An 18,990-nucleotide genomic window follows, 5' to 3' on the forward strand; every position below is an offset into this window, starting at 1 on the left:
GGTTAAGATGCATTACATGTAACCACGACATCTCTGGTTTGATTCCAGCTGTGGACCTTTGTTGCGTGTTATAAAGCCGGTTGTTTTAAAAGAGAAAGAGAAAAAGTAGGACACCACTTGACATTAATGTATGTTTAAGTTTATGTTTAGATGGATTCTTCAGTTTCTTCGGTTTACCTGCTGCAGTCTGAAAGGCACCAGAGTGACTCCAGGTTGCCATCTGCTGACTTTGGACTGCAGTGCACCAATATCTCCTACACACACACACACACACACACACACACACACACACACACACACACACACACACACACACACACACACACACACACACACACACACACACACACACACACACCCTGTGCATATGACATGAATGGAAAGATGAATGCATCGGAGTTATAAATGAGAGAGACAACATAAATAAGAAGTAAAAGATAAAACATGATTTCTACACATCTGTCATGATGCTGCCAAACTACAGCAAAGTGGAAGCTAGATTAGAAACTAGAATAAAATGTACTTGGAGACAAAGTATAAGTGTCTCACAATAACAGAAAATAAGTCACAGTCTCAAGGATGGAGGAAGAAAGAGAGAAAGCACAGATCACTGATTGCTCAAGTTGATGTATCATATGTGTATGGGCCAGTAAATCACAGTTAAACTAAACTGTTTGTATGAATTTTTGAGAAAAAACATAGAACATAGTGTCATAGAAAAAGAGAGGTTGGGGCAGAAAAATACAAACAAAGACCACAGAGACCAAGATAAACAGACTTCAGATATGAAAGAGTCGGAGAAAAGAAGAAAAACTAATGTTTGTGTGTTTGCATAGTATCTTTGTGTACCATAAATAGCCACAAAAGGCCATACTTTAGTTGAAGCCACAGTGGGTTGAAGCAACTCCTTTCTCTCCTCCTCCTCCTCTCACTCTTGCTTCGTGACTTATTGGCACGCAACTCCCTTCTCCCTTTGAAAATCACAGATTAAACACAAACACACTGAAACTGAAACGAAGTGCTATCAAACATGCCTCAAAGACGTGGAAAAACAGACTGTAAGTAGACCAAACCACAGGAACAGAAACAAAAAAGACAGACGGACTGACAGACAGTCTGACCACATGTAGTTTGGACCTTCATAGCTTTATAATGTTTAGGGGGCCAGTACAGATGGCAGTACACCACATGGTCACTTAAGACACACACACATATATGGGCTGTGTGTGTTTGGAGAGGCAACTACACAAGAGATCACTCTGCAGGGGAAATTATTAAATCTCAATTAGGCTGAATGAAAACAGGCACTCTGGGTTTTAAACTGTATCTGTTCACATATCACTCATTGATTCATATCTGCACAGTTGTAACATGTTACATACAAGCACTACATGAATGTACAGTTAAAATGTACTAGTCATGCAGACAAGAAACAGTATGGAGGAAAAGTCCCAACTCTGAGGATATTGAGGGGGTTAAAGCTTACATAGTAAACATATACTCTTGTAATAATTGAGATTTGTGCACATTAAGCAACACAACACACGTCAATGAGTTCTACATTCACTTAAAGAAACACAAGACAAAGACAAAAAAACAAAGTTCATTTTAAAAATTAAAATTTTAATTCAGTCATTTAAAAATACACATATAAAATACTAAAAACACATGTTTTAAATGTCCTCAGGTTAACGCCTCTTCTTGTCATCTCACATGAGCGGACAAGGCAAACCACCCCTCTCGCTCTCTGTGTTTCTCCATCTGTTGTGGAAAAGAAAAGATGTTACAGAGTTTTAGATCCGAGTGGCAACAGTTTGATGAAACCTAAGTAAGTGAGAGTATTTCCATGCAATCTATAGTTTGTGTGTGTGTGTACCTGTGTTTTGCCATCCCTTGTTTCCCCTCCAAGACTGTGAGAAGACAATTCTGAGCCAGCATATCTGAAATATAATAATGTATAATACGGTCTTCAAGTCACATTTAAAAGATTTCCCTCCTGTATCAGATATTTCTTACCTCCTCTCCTCCAAACCAGAAATCATTTAACATGGTATTGGTATACTCTTTGCTTTATACTGAAGGATATCGTCTCTCCTTTTCTGCTTTTCATGACAGTCTGTGTATCACTTTCAAGCAGGGGCAGGACCTCAAATAGTGAGTATAGCAGGCATTTGTATTATAGTCCAATAATAGGGCTTAAAAGATGGGTTTAGCCAAGTGTTTTATCAGAAAAAAATGCAGATTAATAGCAAGAACCACAAGCAATGTGGAAAATGACTCCCCATGCCTCGTCAGGGAACATCCCTCTCATCTAAAAGAGCTACTCACCGTCTCTCACCACCGTCAGTCTGTGACAGGAGCTCCTGTGCAGGCAGTTGTTCTGGACTTCCTCCTCCGACTGAAAATGATACAATGATTACTTACAGTGACAGGAAATTACATTTTACACAAACAGCAACATGTCAGGCTGAGCCACTGTACCTGCTGAATGTGGACTGAAGGCAGAAGGAGGGATGGGGGAAACAGAGGGAGAACGTTTGGCTGAAACATTTTGCTTCTGTTGCTCAATGAGCTCCAGCAGACGACCCCTAGCTGCTGCACTTTGTCTGTTCAGCTCCAGGAGGCGCTGTTCCACACTGCTCACACAGAGGGTGTTAGGTGATGATGCCTGAACAAGAATACCGAGAAAAACAAATGCTGTGTGAATTCTGAATTTGTAAAACTTTATTTACAAAGCCTGGAAAATGTTTAATGTACTCAAAATGTGATGCATGAATGTGTCTTCTAAACCCACGTGGGGAGGGCACCTTGAGAGACTTGATCTCACCTGATTGGTCAGTTGCTCTCCTTCAGCAGCCTGGACCTGCCGACTCCTTCTCCCTGAGCTGCTGGAGACTGACGCCCTCCTCTCTCCAACACTTTGGGGTGTGACTCTTCCTGTGCTGCTGGAGCTCAACCTTCTCTGCCCGTTGCCACTGTTAGGCGATCCTCCGGCCCCTGACCCGAGGCCCTTAGCCTGGTCAAGCTGGGCCTTGATCAGCTCGTTCTGTCTGCTCAGCTGAGCGATCTCAGCCAGCATGGCTTCCGGAGAGAGCTGTGAGCTGAGGATGTCAGAGGTAAGTGATAATGAGGAAGTGGAGGGCAGGCTGGTGAGAGGAAGGCTGGTGAGGCTGGAGGCTGAGCTGTGGGCTTGGACGTCCTCACGGGAACGCAGGATATCTACAGGAGGAAGCTCCTGGCGCTGCCGTACGGGATGAGGCACTGAAGGGGGGGGGGGGGGGGGGTAAAGTAAGATGGCATGAGGACATATGGCTGAAATCAGATAACTAAAAAGAACCAGGCTGTTACCAGGAATTTGTTGCCAGTTGTCTCTCTGACGAGGAGGGGAGAGCAGGACAGCAGGAGAAACAGAGGCTTGTAGTCCTTCAGGATCTCGCTCAGCTACTGCAGACTGACAAACTGTTTACGACATGTAAAAACAAATTATACACCATTTACTACACAAATATCCACACACACACACACACACACACACACACACACACACACACACACACACACACACACACACACACACACACACACAGTATGAACCTGCAGCTTTGACATCAGAGTCAGAGTGTGGGTCCATGTGTGCCTCCAGGAGTCCAAGTCCCCCCATCACCAACACCACTGTGTCCAACTTCTGCTCCAGCTCTGCTGTCTGCTGCTGCAACCCGACCTGAGAGGAAGCACAAAGAAAGAAACAGGATTTTATCAGTACAGTTGGAATCTGGACAATAAACTAGTGTCGGACCACATGGTGAGCTCTGTCTCACCTGCAGGGCGGCGGCCTCTTCTCTCAGAGTCATCGTCTCAGCAGTGAGAGCGTCAATCAGCCCACGCTGCTCTCTCACCTCCTCCTCCAGTCTTCTCCTCTCCCGAGCCTCTTTCTGTGCTTCCTCCTCCCTCTAAGGACAGTTAAGTTCAGTGGCTGTCATGAAATGAAGGAGGCTCCAGCACAGAGTCAAACATCAAGGCAATACTGAGCTAAAATAGTACGTTTTAACACAATGATTAAAACACTTAGGACCAACAAAAACTTTCAGGAAAAAATATCCTTCAAAGATGTCAACAGAATGTAATCCTGTAATGTGGCCATGCATGTTGGCTATTTGATTATGTATCTGTCTAGAAGAGTGCTTCATAAAGACTTTATTAGAACAATTACAGTACCTGTTTGAGGAGGTGCACTACACGTCCCAGAGTGGAGACCAAGGCGACAGAGAATCCAGTGAGGCCTTGTGTTCTGTGCTGTTTTTGACTCTGTGTTGAAGCAGGTACATTGTCAGGACTCAGAGTATCCAAGTCTGCCTCCACCTGACCCAACATGGCCTGCAGCAGGCCCAGACTGGACTGGTCCCCACTGAGAGAGGCAACAGAGGAGCCATTCAGTTCCGAACTGTGAGAAACACACCTCCTGGTCCTGCTGGTGCAACTGCTGATCCTGCCTGAAAAACACATACAGAGAAGCACAAGAAATATACCACTCATTTCATCTCTTTATTGCAGTATTTAGAAAAAACAGATACTTTTTTGATATTACCTGACTGGTTGAGAGGCAGCTCAGGGTTCAGAACCTGAGAAACCAAGACTGACGGTTCCTCCTTGCCTTCCTCTGACTGGCTTTGTCTGGATCGAACACGCTGAACAGCCACTGTGGCATTGAGAGCTGAAACAAGGTGGGATGAGTTTGAGCGCGGAAAAGGATTTCCTTGTGATGACTGCATGAAATAAATATTTTTTTAACTGTTTTCCTCCTCCCTTGGGGGGAGCTCCTCTTTTCATCCTACCTGTTTGGACTGGTGCTCTGCCTGATGTGCAGGGGGTTACAGGAACATTATCTCTGTCTGGCTGGTAAGACTTGCGACGATGGACTTTCTGTTGCTGTATCGATCTACCCTGAAACTGTGCCTTCATTTTTCGCACATTGGCCCTGCAAAGAAAAGTATCACAAGCAATGTAGTGATGTTTCAGGACAAGAAATCAGTAAAAGTTTGAAGTATTATATCGTTTCTCTAACAAGGAACACAAATCAGTCTCTTATCTCAGATTGGGGTGATGCGAACAGGTTTGCAGGTACTATGTCTATTTTACAAGTATTATTACCTTTTGATTACATGATAGTCTGAACTGCCAGAAGGACAGGTATCTTCATCACTGTATTCTTCTTCTGAAGCTTCTACTTCATTAAGAGCCTGGAAAGAACCATTTTACAAATGTAAACGCGTTAATATAGATAACATTCTTAACTAGGATGTAGAAAGACATAGACTTACAGTACATTACTATTACGAAAAAAATAGACATAAATGGATAAAAGCTGGTAAAAAACATTAAATAACAAACCACAAATGTATGACATTATCTTGACACACACACACACACACACACACACACACACACACACACACACACACACACACACACACACACACACACCTGTTGGTCCATCATAGACTGGCTGAGCAGTGACAGCTGAGTTGGGGGATCTGGTTTCTGGAGCACAGGCAGCTCTGAGTCAGAGTCACAGTTTGGAGCCATCGTCACAGTGGGATGCCCTGCGGAAATACACAAACACACTGTATACAACCAAAAAAACAACAACCTTAAATATCTAATCTTCTAGGAAAACCAAATATCTTTTTCAAAATGGTGAAAAATGTGTAGGGAACAGATGAACACTGACATTTTCTACATGTTTTATGACTGCATTTATGTATCTATAGCTTTGATGACAGAGTGAATGAGAAGCTTTCTACCAGTCTGCCTGCGTGGAGCATCTCCAAACAAGTCTTTGACCACAGCCATGGCTCTGTCAGAGCGAGCCAGCACATCCTGCAGCAGCAGCTGGTCAGAGAACACCTGCAGCAGTGGAACACAGCACCATTTAACTCAACAAACTGATCTGCAAAGCCAGTAACGTTGTTGGGGTGGAGCTGGACTCTCTGACGGTGGTGGCAGAGAGGAGGATTGTGTCCAAACTACGGGTCATCTTGGACAATGTCTCACATCCTCTCCATAATGTACTGGTTAGGCACAAGAGCACCTTCAGTGGGAGACTCATTCCTCCCAAATGCACAACAAAGCGCCACAGGAAATCATTCCTGCCTGTGGCCATCAAACTGTTCAATTCCTCCTTCTGAGTGTCAGACACTGATTCTGGACCTATTTCACCTGTCATAAACTACTACCTCATTATTTATTCTTTAAGTGCCACGAGTGCAATACATATATATACATGCGCAACAGTGCAATACACATATATATACCCATATACATATACATTGATATTGTATATATTTTTTACTTTTATTTTTCACTTAAATATTGTAAATGTGTATATTTTTTATTTTCTATTTCTTATTTTTTATATCTTATTTTTGTACATATTCTTATTTCTAAATTTATGCTACTTTCTACTCTTGAATGGGAGCACCGGTACTGTATAATTTCCCCCCGGGGATCAATAAAGTATTTCTGATTCTGATTCTGATTCTGATCACCATCAGCAGCAGCAAAAACATATAGTAAGCAAAGAAGACACTAAAACTAACGGGAAAATCAGCGTTTCACACACCTCCCTAATGATGCTGAGGCTGGCGTGGTCTAGAGGTGCAGGGCTCCCAGGGTGTCTGAAACGGCGCGTTAGGGCTTTCTCTTTCAGCTCCCACCGAGCCGCAGCCTTGTTGTGGGACTTGTGAATCTCATGCCGATGGCTCTGAAGCAGAAGTGAACGATCAGACAAGCAAGTTCGCTAAAATTATGTTCAAGTGCTATTATGATGCAAAGTATGAGATGAACTTCTTACCAGCTCGGCGTGTGTCAGCTTGTGCACAGACAGGTCATTGACAGTGCTCTGAAACCAACAAGACAGGGCTGTCATTACTCAACTGCTTTCAAAACGTAGAGATAATATTGTCTTTACTTCAAAAAAGCTGTCTAACAAATTACTTTATAGGGGACAAATGTTCACAGCAGTTTACCTAAAGGATGCACTATAAATGGCTTAAGAAAAAAAAAGTACATGACAAAGCTACTTGATTGTAACTGAGTAGTCTTCATACTTTTCAACAGGTGGAACAGCTGTCAGTACTCACCACCCACTCTCTTTTGGGAGCTGCTGCCTTCTTGGAGCCTTTAACAGGCCGTTTTCCTTTGGTGTGTAGTTGTGGACGCCCCACTCTCACAAACGACATCTGCTCAAAGACAACATCAAAACATCAGTCCTACGGCCTCCCAGTAAACTTTTAACGTGTAGTTTGCACATATAGTTGCACACTTAAGTTAGCTTAATGGACCAGCAAATGTGACAAGTGGATGAAGTCCCCTTCCCTGTAGTTAGTGACTTGCGCATCAGTAACGTTAGCTATTATTTTTCACTAGGCTACACTCGCGTAGCTTTACTTAACGTTAGCTAAAATGTGATTTCAAACAAAGATAGCTCAATAATGAAATAGCACTTACGTCCTAGTTCACGAAGCCGCGCTTAGTTATGTAAGAACAGTGCTATAGGTTTTATATAACTTAATTTGTCGCCACAGCTTAGCGGTTGGCGAAGTTGAATAGCATCGAAACCTCCTCTTCAGTTTGTTGTGTGACAGTTTTTCAACAGTTGCGCGCCACTTCCTGTGCTGCTGTTGCCACGGACACCGCTTCACGGCGGAGCATGATGGGAAATGAAGTACTGGCGAGTAAGGAGGCTTAGCGGTGGAAGAAGAATCCTTTAGAAAATAAAATCAAAAGATGATAATATGATTATAATTTATTATTAATATTATTATTATTATTATTATTATTATTATTATTATTATTATTATTGTTGTTATTATTATTATTATTATTAATAATAATATTAATTATAATAACAATATCATTATACAGCTAAATTAACCCTGTCAGTGCATAACTACTTTAAACTATAGCCTATATTTCAAACACTTTAACAGAATGTAGCCATCTCCATATTATCTTGCCCCTAATCATTGTTTTTACATGTGGGACTTTATGATTATATTGGAATCACACATATAAGCCAATGTTTTCTTCAAAAATAAGGCATTGTAAAACAGGAGCAAGCATCTGGCAACTCCACTAGATGGCATTGTCACCATGTAAATCTCTGTTGGTGTGGGCAGAGGAGAGAGGAGCCAGCATCAATTTTTGACCAGAAATTGAATTGTTTGCGTTCAAAATAAAAGCATGATTTAGCGACTATTTTATTGGCGGTTTGTTAAAAGTTCATCATGATAAGGGGTTGCGTTGACAGTGACAAATTAAAGTGAATGGCAGCAAAAGCATTCATAATTGATAACTGGTATAGTCAATCAAAATGTTTCTGTAGCAGATCTGAAAGGACAAAAGATAGAGCTGAAATTTCCTGAAAGCTGAAAGTTGTAGGCTAAACGCTTGAGGTCTGGTCTAGAAGATACTGGATATTTGTATCTTCTAATTATTATTATTATTTTCTAATTTCACTTTCCAAAAAAGTATTCCGTAAACTTTCATCACATTTTATTCCGCATTAGGATATTATTTTTAAGGTTTCAACCGGAAGTTGTATTTTACTCTTTGTAACTTGACACTGGTAGGTTCCGGCGGTTTATCACTCTATTAAGGTGTTTGCATCTGGCTTTTAACACGCCCCTCTCACTCTGACGCAAAGTGGGATAGACTCTGCGCGCTTTAGTTCAACCGGGCTAGACTGACCCAGACTTGGTTGGCTCACTTCTGACGCCCAACAATGCAGACCAAGCCACAAAAGTTTGAAAAGTTATCTTTGCGTACGGGGCTGGCGGTGAGGGGTCTCAGGAGCGGCTACAGCATGGATCAGGCTACAAGTGTTGGTTTCTCTGCATCCTTGTGGAAAGTCATTTGAAGAGTCAGGAGGAGACATGAACAGCCTGGCTGCGGTGCCAGAGGAGATCATCTAGTCTTTCCATTCTGGATTTAGCAAGAGCCCTGAAGGTTTACAACTGGAGTATCAGTTAAGCTTAAGGCTATTTCATTTCTGTGACAATTTTACTTTCAACGGCATCTACTCGGTGTTTTATTTTGTGTAACTCTTGGATAATCACCAACACTGCGGAGGCACTTTTGGAGACGTTGGATCTGAATTACGCACGGGATTCCTCTAACAAATGACAGCTTCTAAGTGGTGTGTCGCTCCCTCACTTCAGCCCCTCAGCTCCCTGTACCGCACAGATCCACCGTATCACTCCCCTCACCAGGTTACACGCGGGGAGTGAACGTCTCTCTGTCTCTTTCAGTGCGCCAGCGTGCGGCCGAGGGCCACCTGGCCGAGGATGTGGGGAGGAGGTTTCCCGATGTATGTCACAGTGATCGTGACTCTACTCCTGGTCACCATCGACGTGAAAGCCAGCGGGGAGTATTGCCACGGCTGGCACGACTCCCAGGGCGCGTGGAAAGAAGGGTTCCAGTGCCCGGAGAAGATCGACGGAGAGGACTCGATCATCTGCTGCGGGAAATGCGAGCTGCGCTACTGCTGCTCCAGCACCGACGCGCGGCTGGACCAGGGGAGCTGCGATAACGACCGGCAGGCTCAGGAGCCCGGGACAGAGAGCAAGGAGAACAAGGACTCCGGTGCAGGTATAACATGACATAACTTCTACTGTTTCTACAACTTCTACCACAAATATTGTGTATGTTGGTCATCATTACAAATAGTCTTAAAGAAAACGTGTTCACAGTTAAAACAGCAAAAGACAATGCAAAAGAGAAAAAACACACAAGAAAGATGTATAAAAAATAAGTAGCTGTTGGGAGGTCTTTTGGAGTATAGGGACTGTCACAATAAAAGCCCCCTTATGTAGGCTTACTGTAGTCTTCACTGTGGTTTGTCAGTGGCAATGTACTAAAACTAACTGACCTGTTGCTTCAGCGTAGTGGTCAGTGTAGTATTGTTAGTCCCACCTAAACCTTTGTTTTTAAGGTTTATTCCAAATGAAGTGTAAATTAATATAAATGGTCAGTGTGTCGACGCCATGCCAGAGGCGCATGCACAGGATATATTAAACCTGAGATTGTAAATTGCAGACCTATTACAAGGTTCGGTTTCCTCTCATAAACCCACCAGTCCCGCAGTATCTCCCTGCTGTCTGTCCAGGTTTGGCAACGACAGCTGCGCAGGAGACAGCAGCAGGCTCCTCCAACAAAAAAAAAAACAGTTAACTGCACTCACAAATGGCAAACTGTGCCGTGCTGCACTTATAAATAGCTGTGTTTGTTCGGGGCCTTTAACAGTGCAAGGGGGAGCCGGGCTCAGATCACGCTGTCCCCACGGGGATCAAGTTTGGACTTGACCGGATCTTGGACAGTGGCTCACCAAAGGCGCTGACAGCTCTGCTCATAAAAAAAAACACAAATCGCGTTATGTATCATTTCCTCGCAGGCTCCTGGAGTCCCTTTCCCATCGTCAAAGTCGTCCTGTAATCCCCCACTGCAGTCTCTCTGGTGTCTGTGGTCTTTCAAGGGATTCACACTCAGACCTCAAACAAGACACATATGCATAGAAACTGCATTTAAGAGAGGCATCACTACCAAAACTAAAGGCAAAATATAACCCATATGTTCCAATTTATGTAGTGGGTTAAATAATAATACAAACTTCTTTCTCCACCCCCCCATCATCATCATTGCTTACATTCCCATGAATTAATTTACCATAAAGCCCCTTGAAGCTGCATCATATCTTGAATAAAAGATCAACAAGTAGATAAGTAAATAGAGCAAATATTGGACATCAGAGAAAAAGGCAACACAGGCTTACTTCATGTTTCCCTGGAGGATATTGTGCCCTCTTTGGGACCCCCAGCTATAATCTGTCTTTTGCTGAGACTATCATGCCTTATCATTGCAGGAAGAGGTATATACATTTCATTCAGTGGCCTCCAGCCAGAATAACTTAAAGAAAAGCAGCTTTTTCCTCACAAAGAAAAGTATTTTTTTTCGTACAAGGCCTAGTTTGGTTTGTGCATTTAATTCATTTTTCATCCGCTTGCAGCCTATTAATCATCCCGGAAAGATACACATACTGTAATGTCAATGGATAACAGGCAGGAAATTATTAATGTGCTCAACATGAAGGAACATATGGTATTTAGGAACAGGAGAATGCCCCGTGGGATAGCCAAGGGGAGACGGGGGAGAGTCCAGCCAGCGCAGCAACAAAGACTGTGCCCAAAACAAGAGCTTAAGAGAGGGGGCTGCTGTTACTGCGGCATGGCTGCTACAGCTCAACTGCAGCAACAGGTGTGGACGAGTGACAGGGAACAATAGGACGGGTTCAAGCAGCATGTGCACAAGATGAGAAAATCACACATTGCAAGAGGTGAAGAAACACAGTCTGATACAGTTTTGAAATATAGTAGACAGTTAAGTCATGGAGATGGAAAATAACTAAGTACATTTACTCAAGTGCTCTGCTTTTTTGAAGTACTTGTACTTTACTTTCCATTTTATGCTACTTTATACTTCTACTTCACTATAATTCAGAGGGAAATCTTGTATTTTTTACTCCACTACATTTATCTGACAGTTATACATTAAGATTTTACATTAAAAACACATTACAAGCTTCTAAAGTACAATACATTGTTAAATATTAAACCAGTGTTTCCCACCCTTTTTGGTTGTTAGCAGTTCCCCAAAGAGAATCTCAAAGAGAGATGATTTCATTTAAATAGCTGTTAAAGGCCCAAAGAGATACAATTTCCCAACATTTCATAAAAGACAAAGATTGAAAGTTGATATATACAGATTTTTCTTGCAGAATTGAGGTTTTAGCTACAGTATGGTGGCAGCATGGCTCTATGGATGGCAAAGTTGGTCGGTTGGTCCACCACTTTGGTTCTGATTGAAATATCTCAACAACCATAAGATGTATTTACATCAACTTTTGTACAGACATTAATGGTCCCCAGAGAAGACTTTGGTGATCCTCTGATATTTCCTCTAGCGCCACCAGCAGGTTTAATTTGTGATTTTGAGTGAAATGTCTTGACAGCTGTAGGATATTTATTTCAGACATTCATGTCCCCCTCAGGATGAATTGTAATAACTTTAATGACACTTAAACATTTAATTGGTCCAATATTTTGGTTTGTGACTAAACACCCTCAAAACCAATGACATCCCCATCTCATCTGTACTTTGTGTTTCGTGCTAAGACATATCAGCCATTTAGCGCTGTCAATGTGAGCATGTTAGCTTGCTGACATTAGCATTTGGCTCAAAGCAACATTTTACCTAAGAGCAGCCCCACAGAGCCACTAGAATGGCTGTTGACTCTTAGTCTTGTTTCTTCTTCCCTACACCGTTCACAACCTCTCAGATTTATCTTGTGACCCTGGGAGGGGGCCCAACCCTTAGGTTGAGAACCATTGGACTAATCTACCTAACAGTATCTAAAGTGGTTAAAACTAACTCCACCTTGAGCAAGTACATTTTACTGATAAAACTTCTGTACTTTTATGCAAGTAAGACTTTTACTTGCATTTGTATTTGCTGAACTTTAAGTGGTACCCCCCCCCCCCCCCCATCACTGATTTACAGTTCTGTGTTTTGGAAAGCAGCTCTGCAGTGAACGTAGGGATGAAGTAACACAAGACGAAGGTTTTTGCTATTACTAATCCTCATCATCCATGCAGAGAAAGGGAGTGGAGGCAGTGATGTTGAGGTGGAGGCCATATAAGTGCAGGGAAAGAAGGCAGTGAAAGGCTCCCTGGGACATTTCTGTGCTTGTAATTCATATATGTGTTGCCATAATAGGCTTCCTGTTAAAACCTGTTTTGTACTGGAAGGTGCGTAGCTGTGAGGTGCGTTAGCCTCTGAAGTTGACACCGCGTCTTGTCAAAGGGAAATGGGTCAAGGTCCTAGTTTGTTTCATGTCACCATGTCTCAGCCTCTCCTGCCGCTGGCCTGTGTCTTTTGTCACCTGGACTTAGCGCCTCAGCCGATGAAAGTCCTCCAGCTCTTCATAGGTTTCATGCAGTAATCCTTTTAATACCCTGCTACTTTTTGATGAGCATTTTGAAAAAGTTTCTCAAGGCCGTATGGATGTATTTCAAAGAGACAAAAGGAAACTGGAGCCAGTTGCCACCTCTCTCTCTTTGGCATACGGTTACACCCCATAACACATGGGCATATTCAAAGCAGAAAATAACTACACCCTGTGGGAACAATAAAACACAACTAATCACTTATAATGTAACACGGGCGTTATTGTGTTGGTAAGGTGTTTGTGTGAGTGAGCATGGGAGGAAAACACCTCAGAAGTGACCTCATCTCGCCTGTCACCCGGTTTCTGCCAAAAACAATCACTCGGTGCCTTCGTTATTTGGCCGAAAAGGTGCAGTTAGAGCAAAAAGTTATTGTTGATCATGTCTCAAAGTTGTTGTTGGAGCTTCTCCTGCTTAGCAAATGTACAGACTGGAACTGAGATTTTCACCAGTTTAATAATGCCTCTGCCATTTGACCCAGCAAATGACACTCTGATTGGTGGGACTGTGAGAGTTACACAAGCACTTTCTTACGAGTCAGATTTGCTGCTTTAAACAAAAAGAAAGAAAAGGTCAGTGAGGAGGAATTGGCTTACCTCCTTTGATTTAAAGGGCTGAATAATCTCCCATTCAACTGCATTAAATCAGTCAACTTTAATACCCTTCTTTAAGCAGAAGCCAAGTACTGTAGTTCAACTCAAGTAACTTATTTTCAAAGGGTTGGTCATAAATAGCTGGAGAAAAAAAGAAGGGTCACAAATATCTGCTGGCAGCCGGCCTTAAGAATGTCACCCATGCAAAAACACACAGGTCTGCAGGGTCGAGGAGGCTGGGGACACAGCAGGGTGCTCAGGATTAAAACAGATCAAAACAAAGTTAATAACTGCTAATGAGAGCCTGGGACTCCCTGGGGACCCGATCCCAGTGTACCTCTCATTCTTCTACTCAAGTCCAAACACTCCTCCCTGCTCAGGCTTTTGTTTCACTGTCTCACCAAATCTCCACTCACATGTAGGAGCTTTGCCTGTGCAGAGAAGCTGGATCTGTGAGTGTGTGAGGCGGCATTGCTTTTTGAAGTTTAATGTTCAACTTAGAAGTCAATATTTTGCCACAAAAGCCATTTTCTTTAAACTGAATGTGTCTTTTTCTTCTCTCTCTCTGTAGTGCCCATCTATGTGCCGTTCCTGATCGTGGGCTCAGTGTTTGTAGCTTTCATCCTGGTGGGCTCTGTGGTCGCTGTGTGCTGCTGCCGCTGCCTCCGGCCCAAGCAGGAACTGTCATCAGGAGGTGCAGCGGGAGGTGGGGCAAGCGGTGGTCGCCTCTTGGAAACCATCCCCATGATGGCCAGCGCGGGGACCTCCAGAGGTTCATCATCCCGCCAGTCCAGCACGGCCACCTCTTCCAGCTCCTCCGCCCCCCCTGCTGCACCCCGCCCTGCTCCCCCTCCTCTCATGCGGGCTCAGGCCTCCTGCTGCCTGCCCCCTGATGCCAGCGTCTTTGTCAACATGCCCACCAACTTCTCTGTACTCAACTGCCAGCAGGCCACGCAAATCATGCCTCACCAGGGACAGTTTCTGCACCCGCAGTACATCGGCTATGCCCACCCTGCCCCAGCTTTCCTGGACCCCACTCAGGGAGGATACAGACCCCTCCAGTCCCCCTGCCCTCCTCCCACTGGTGGGTCCAGTGTCACCAGTGACCAGAAATACCCTCCAGTGACTGTGTGATGAGGGGCCCACCTGCAGACCACTCTGCCACTTTGTTGTGAAGTTTAACCTGTGAGGGCTGTGCCAGAGACCTTTTGGGGGACGCTGCCAGAGTGGAAAAAGAAAGGCAAGGAGTCAGACTCACATGAAGGACTCATAAAGCCGTTCAGGCAGCAGGGCCTGTCCTGTTATTGTGTGTGGTGTGTGTCTGTTTAGTGTGTCATATGATCTCCTGGCAAGTTGGAATGAGCTAAGCTCAGTCTATGGATGCATAAACAATTTTCTGTCTTGATGCAAAGACAAAACTGTATGTTGGAGGGTTATACAGCCCAGATGGGGGATAATGCACAGCTCACTGCAGTCTGCAGCTCAAATAAAAAGACTGTACATGTGTTTGTGTTTGTATGTGTGTGTATGTGTGAGTGAGAAAAAGATTTGTTGGCTTGTATGTGCTGGAATGAATGACGACTGGATGATTTATAGCAGTGAACTGTATGAAAAGTGGATATTCAAGCAAAAAAAACCTATGACCACATGCTGTGTTTATGCCATGTGCACATCTGCACTTGTGAATGGTATTGAGTGGTTTATACAATACAGCGTATGATTGTTTGTGTTGAAAGCATGAGGAAAGGAAGCATGTGAAAAGATGTTTGTACTGTATGTGTCTGAGTTAGTGTGGAGGGATGTGGTCTGTATGAGTAACTGTGAGTGAACTGTGTGTAATGGGAAATGCAGGTGGCGTGATGTGAAAGGCAGTCGCAATCTCCCTATAGACCGTTTAAACTCTAATGAAGTGAACACAGGACATAGACTGTGACGCTCCACCCTACCATACAACCCCCCTCCTGCCACCCAAAAAGAAAAATCACAAAAAAACTGCCCAGTGGAAACACACACACACAGACCCAAAAAAATTGTAAATATTCATGCAAGGCTGGCAGTTAATGTACCTGACAAGTGTGAGTGTGTGACAGAGAAGGAGTGAGAAGCAGCTCTCTGAAGATTACAGAGTTCATTTTACAGCGAAAACTGCCCCCTTCACTTCTCTGCTGTGAGAGGTGTGTGTGTGCATGTGTGTGTGTATTTAACACTTGCACAGTTCAGTGCATTAGCTGAGGGCACGGGCAGCTCCAGGGCAGCTTTGAGTCATTATTTTCCACTTAAGAAAGGCACAGAAATGGCCGTTATTGGTTGTTAATCTGAAAAAAAGCCATTCTGTGTACTGTTGTGCAGCTGGGTAACTGGTAACTCAGTAACATGCAAGTCCAGGAATGTGCTGCTCCACTGAGCGTGCAGCCTGTGATATCCCATAAGAGCTGGAACCGGTATGTTTGTGTACCTCATCTGTACTCCGAGCACAATGTCTGTAAGATACAGTAGGCAGCTTGTGATAAAACAAGAATATCTGTAAAATGATGTATGGAAATTGGTCTAATTTGATGCAGGAGTGACGTCTTTCATATGAATTCTAAAAAATAAACTTTTAAAACAGAAAGCAGTGTGTTGAGAGTAATGTGTTTCAGTATTTTATCACCTTCTACTGTCATAAACATATAAGAAGCAATGCTTTGTGATTTAAAATTTACATACACACACTTAGAAACTTGGTTAACAAAAAACAAACGTGTGGTGGATGGGTTTTTGCACTCAGAACGGTCTCAAATTCTTAATCCCCTTGAAACACAAACACTCTCATACCTAAGCTATTAGAAACACTAATTACACACATTCACAGACAGCTCTACCACCCACAGACGACGGAACGAATACCTGTCACATCACCGGACTCACAGAGAGGAGAAACAATAAACCACAACAAAGGACAGTTTATAACTATGACGATGTGGAGGTGCAGTTTTGGCAGGCTCCTCCAGAAAACTACAGTAATATGGAAAGGGGAGCGGGCTGTTGGGGAGTCACTTGGGAGGAGTTGAAAAGCAGAAATGTCTCTCTGGCTCCTGCTCGGCCCGATGGATTCTCCATACTGGAGCAGCTGTAGTTGGTTTGGGCTGGGCTGCATCCAGGAAGGTGGGTGGGAACGGGATCTCCATTTGGACTCCAGTGTTCTGGGGGGTGCATTAATCGGCTAATGGCCTGTCTACACTGACTCTCCAGAGCTTCAAGAGGGAGCGTGGGAGAGGTTTGATTCTGGTCATATATGATATCATATTATGCATCTCATGTACAAATCAAGCCTTTTTGATCCATTTTAAGCACAAGATGTCACCCATCACCCTGTGGCCACCCACGTGGTTTCATGAGTGGACAGCTTACAATCAAGAGACTGAGACATTTAGTCAGGCCATGGATTGATTAGATTTAATGATTAGGACTCGGATGGACAACCCCCCCACACCCTTTCAGTCTTGCATTCCTGAACCAGAGTGTCCTCAACACAGAGCACACAGACAATGGACTCTACATTCAGACAAAATCCCAGAGCCAGAAAAACACATGATCCAGGCGAGTGTCTCAATCAGATCCCTTCTGTTTGGATGCCTATTAGCACTAGTTCAAGTAAAGTATTCCCTCTAAGACATGTCTCCACATGTGAGTACAAAAACAGGCATTAATGAAAAGAGAGAAAAAAATAAAAACACATACACATTAATGTCCAATTTAATAATAATAAAAAAAGAAAGGAACAGTCCAATAAAGAGTGGAAATCCAATAGAACTGAAGGAGGAAGCTCTAATGCCAGGCTTGCTGCTTCTATGTCAGCTGACGATGCGAGACAGGCGGCATCATTACAGGAACGGTCAGAAACAACAGGAAACAAAGTGGATTTTTTTTTAAACTGGCCAGGACAAGGAGATGTGCGGTAAGAGGAGAGGAAGGAACGTGGAGGCTGCAGAGCGGCTAGGAGATGGAGAGACAGGAAGGGATAAATGAAGGGAGAGATTAGCAAGAGGAGGTCCCAGTGGGGTATGAGGTGTTGCAGCAGGGTGGTGGTCCAGTTTGGCGTGAGCGTTCTGCCTCAGTGGCGTCTCTGTGGTGTTTGGCAGTGAGGCTTGGTGCTGCGACAGGACAAGGGGGGGCCTGTAGCTGGGGTGCAGGGCTCCGGCGGTCCTTGGTCTTTGCTTCCCTCCCTCCCTTTTTTTCATCAGAGCGTGTGTGTGTGTGTGTGTGTGTGTGTGTGTGTTTATTTTGACGTTGCCTCCCCTCCCACATCGGCATGTGATGACAGATTAGCTAAACCCACCTCAGGAGAGAGATGAGAGGGAACCGTGGAAGTTAACACACGCGGGCCGACACACACATGCACACAAACACAGGAGCGCCAATGCGTGCAGACATACATGCACAGGCAGATACAGTCACACTGGAATGCACACGCACACACATACACACACACACACATAAACACAGTGGCATGAAGCGAACCCAGTCTGTGGGGTACACAGATATGAGTAGCAGTCTCTGAGTTTGACTTGTCATGTCTGTGCGTGGATATGATTGCTCATGCTTGTGCAGCTCATGTGAGTTTGAAGAATGTTTATTCCATAAAGTCGGCCTGGTGCCTTCTCTCAAGTCAGTCCTCCATGCACCAGCGACGGCCTCCACGCCCGATCATGACCCCCACCCCCAGTGAGGGGTCAGGTCATAGTTCCAGTAAGGCCACAGCAGGGGTCGGTCACCCGGCGCGAGGATGTCACATGAGTCTGTCTCCGCTGTCGCCTTGACAACCATTGCTACGGTGAGCCGAAGCCTTGGTCAGGGGTGGGGCTAGAGGCTGGGGCGTTGGCGGGTGGTGTCGTAGGAGCGCACTACCTGGGATTGGGACACCACGCCGTGCTCCTCCTGAGAGAAGGCATAGCCGTCTGCAGAGAGACAAGAGGAGGGAGGAACATTTAAACACCTGTATGATGTATTGCAGTGCAGCAAAATAACACTTTACTTACTAGGCTGTACTTTTACTTCTGCCAAAAAAAATTTCTATCTATCTAAGATTTCTATTTTTCTGGTCAGTCAGTGTTTGTGTTCCTAGCCAAATATTTTCAGCATTCTGGGAATCAATTTGTTGTTTCTGGCTTACATAAGACAGAAACATGGAATAGCACTGCTTTCTCTCTTCATCTACTCTCTTTGCCAGATTTTTAAATGACACCCTTAATAAGTGTACAAGCAAATAAACAAATGTGACTCTGCAAATATATGGAAAACAGAGCTCAACAGTATTTTCTTCTACATCCTTAGTTTGTATTGGCTGAAAATGCATTGAA

At 43.9% G+C, this 18,990-nt stretch overlaps 3 protein-coding genes across 3 annotated transcripts in view; 1 reads left to right on the forward strand and 2 right to left on the reverse strand.

Moving 5' to 3' along the window:
* Positions 1–1,628: 1,628 nt before the first annotated feature.
* spice1 (spindle and centriole associated protein 1) lies at positions 1,629–7,618 on the reverse strand. Its single transcript, XM_070928381.1, has 18 exons — positions 7,507–7,618; positions 7,140–7,238; positions 6,851–6,898; positions 6,620–6,760; positions 5,802–5,904; positions 5,482–5,600; positions 5,149–5,237; positions 4,833–4,975; positions 4,586–4,711; positions 4,216–4,490; positions 3,819–3,950; positions 3,595–3,721; positions 3,349–3,459; positions 2,828–3,261; positions 2,482–2,668; positions 2,329–2,398; positions 1,877–1,940; positions 1,629–1,761 (listed from the first exon to the last, which is right to left on the reverse strand). Exons 2-18 carry the CDS (start codon positions 7,236–7,238, stop codon positions 1,705–1,707), a joined length of 2,325 nt encoding a protein of 774 aa, XP_070784482.1. The 5' UTR covers positions 7,507–7,618; the 3' UTR covers positions 1,629–1,704.
* A 1,653-nt stretch (positions 7,619–9,271) lies between these two features.
* LOC139304498 (protein shisa-2) lies at positions 9,272–15,112 on the forward strand. Its single transcript, XM_070928437.1, has 2 exons — positions 9,272–9,648; positions 14,223–15,112. Exons 1-2 carry the CDS (start codon positions 9,345–9,347, stop codon positions 14,783–14,785), a joined length of 867 nt encoding a protein of 288 aa, XP_070784538.1. The 5' UTR covers positions 9,272–9,344; the 3' UTR covers positions 14,786–15,112.
* Positions 15,113–17,368: 2,256 nt separating this feature from the next.
* atp8a2 (ATPase phospholipid transporting 8A2) overlaps positions 17,369–18,990 on the reverse strand; it is a 47,035-nt gene continuing 45,413 nt past the window's right edge. Inside the window, exon 36 of the mRNA XM_070927751.1 lies at positions 17,369–18,588. Coding sequence (XP_070783852.1) covers positions 18,494–18,588 — 95 coding nt within the window. The 3' untranslated portion in view covers positions 17,369–18,493. The remainder of the gene's footprint in view (positions 18,589–18,990) is intronic.

This window comes from Enoplosus armatus, chromosome 21, assembly GCF_043641665.1.
Source record: "Enoplosus armatus isolate fEnoArm2 chromosome 21, fEnoArm2.hap1, whole genome shotgun sequence".
In the NCBI taxonomy this organism is placed as follows: domain Eukaryota; kingdom Metazoa; phylum Chordata; class Actinopteri; order Centrarchiformes; family Enoplosidae; genus Enoplosus; species Enoplosus armatus.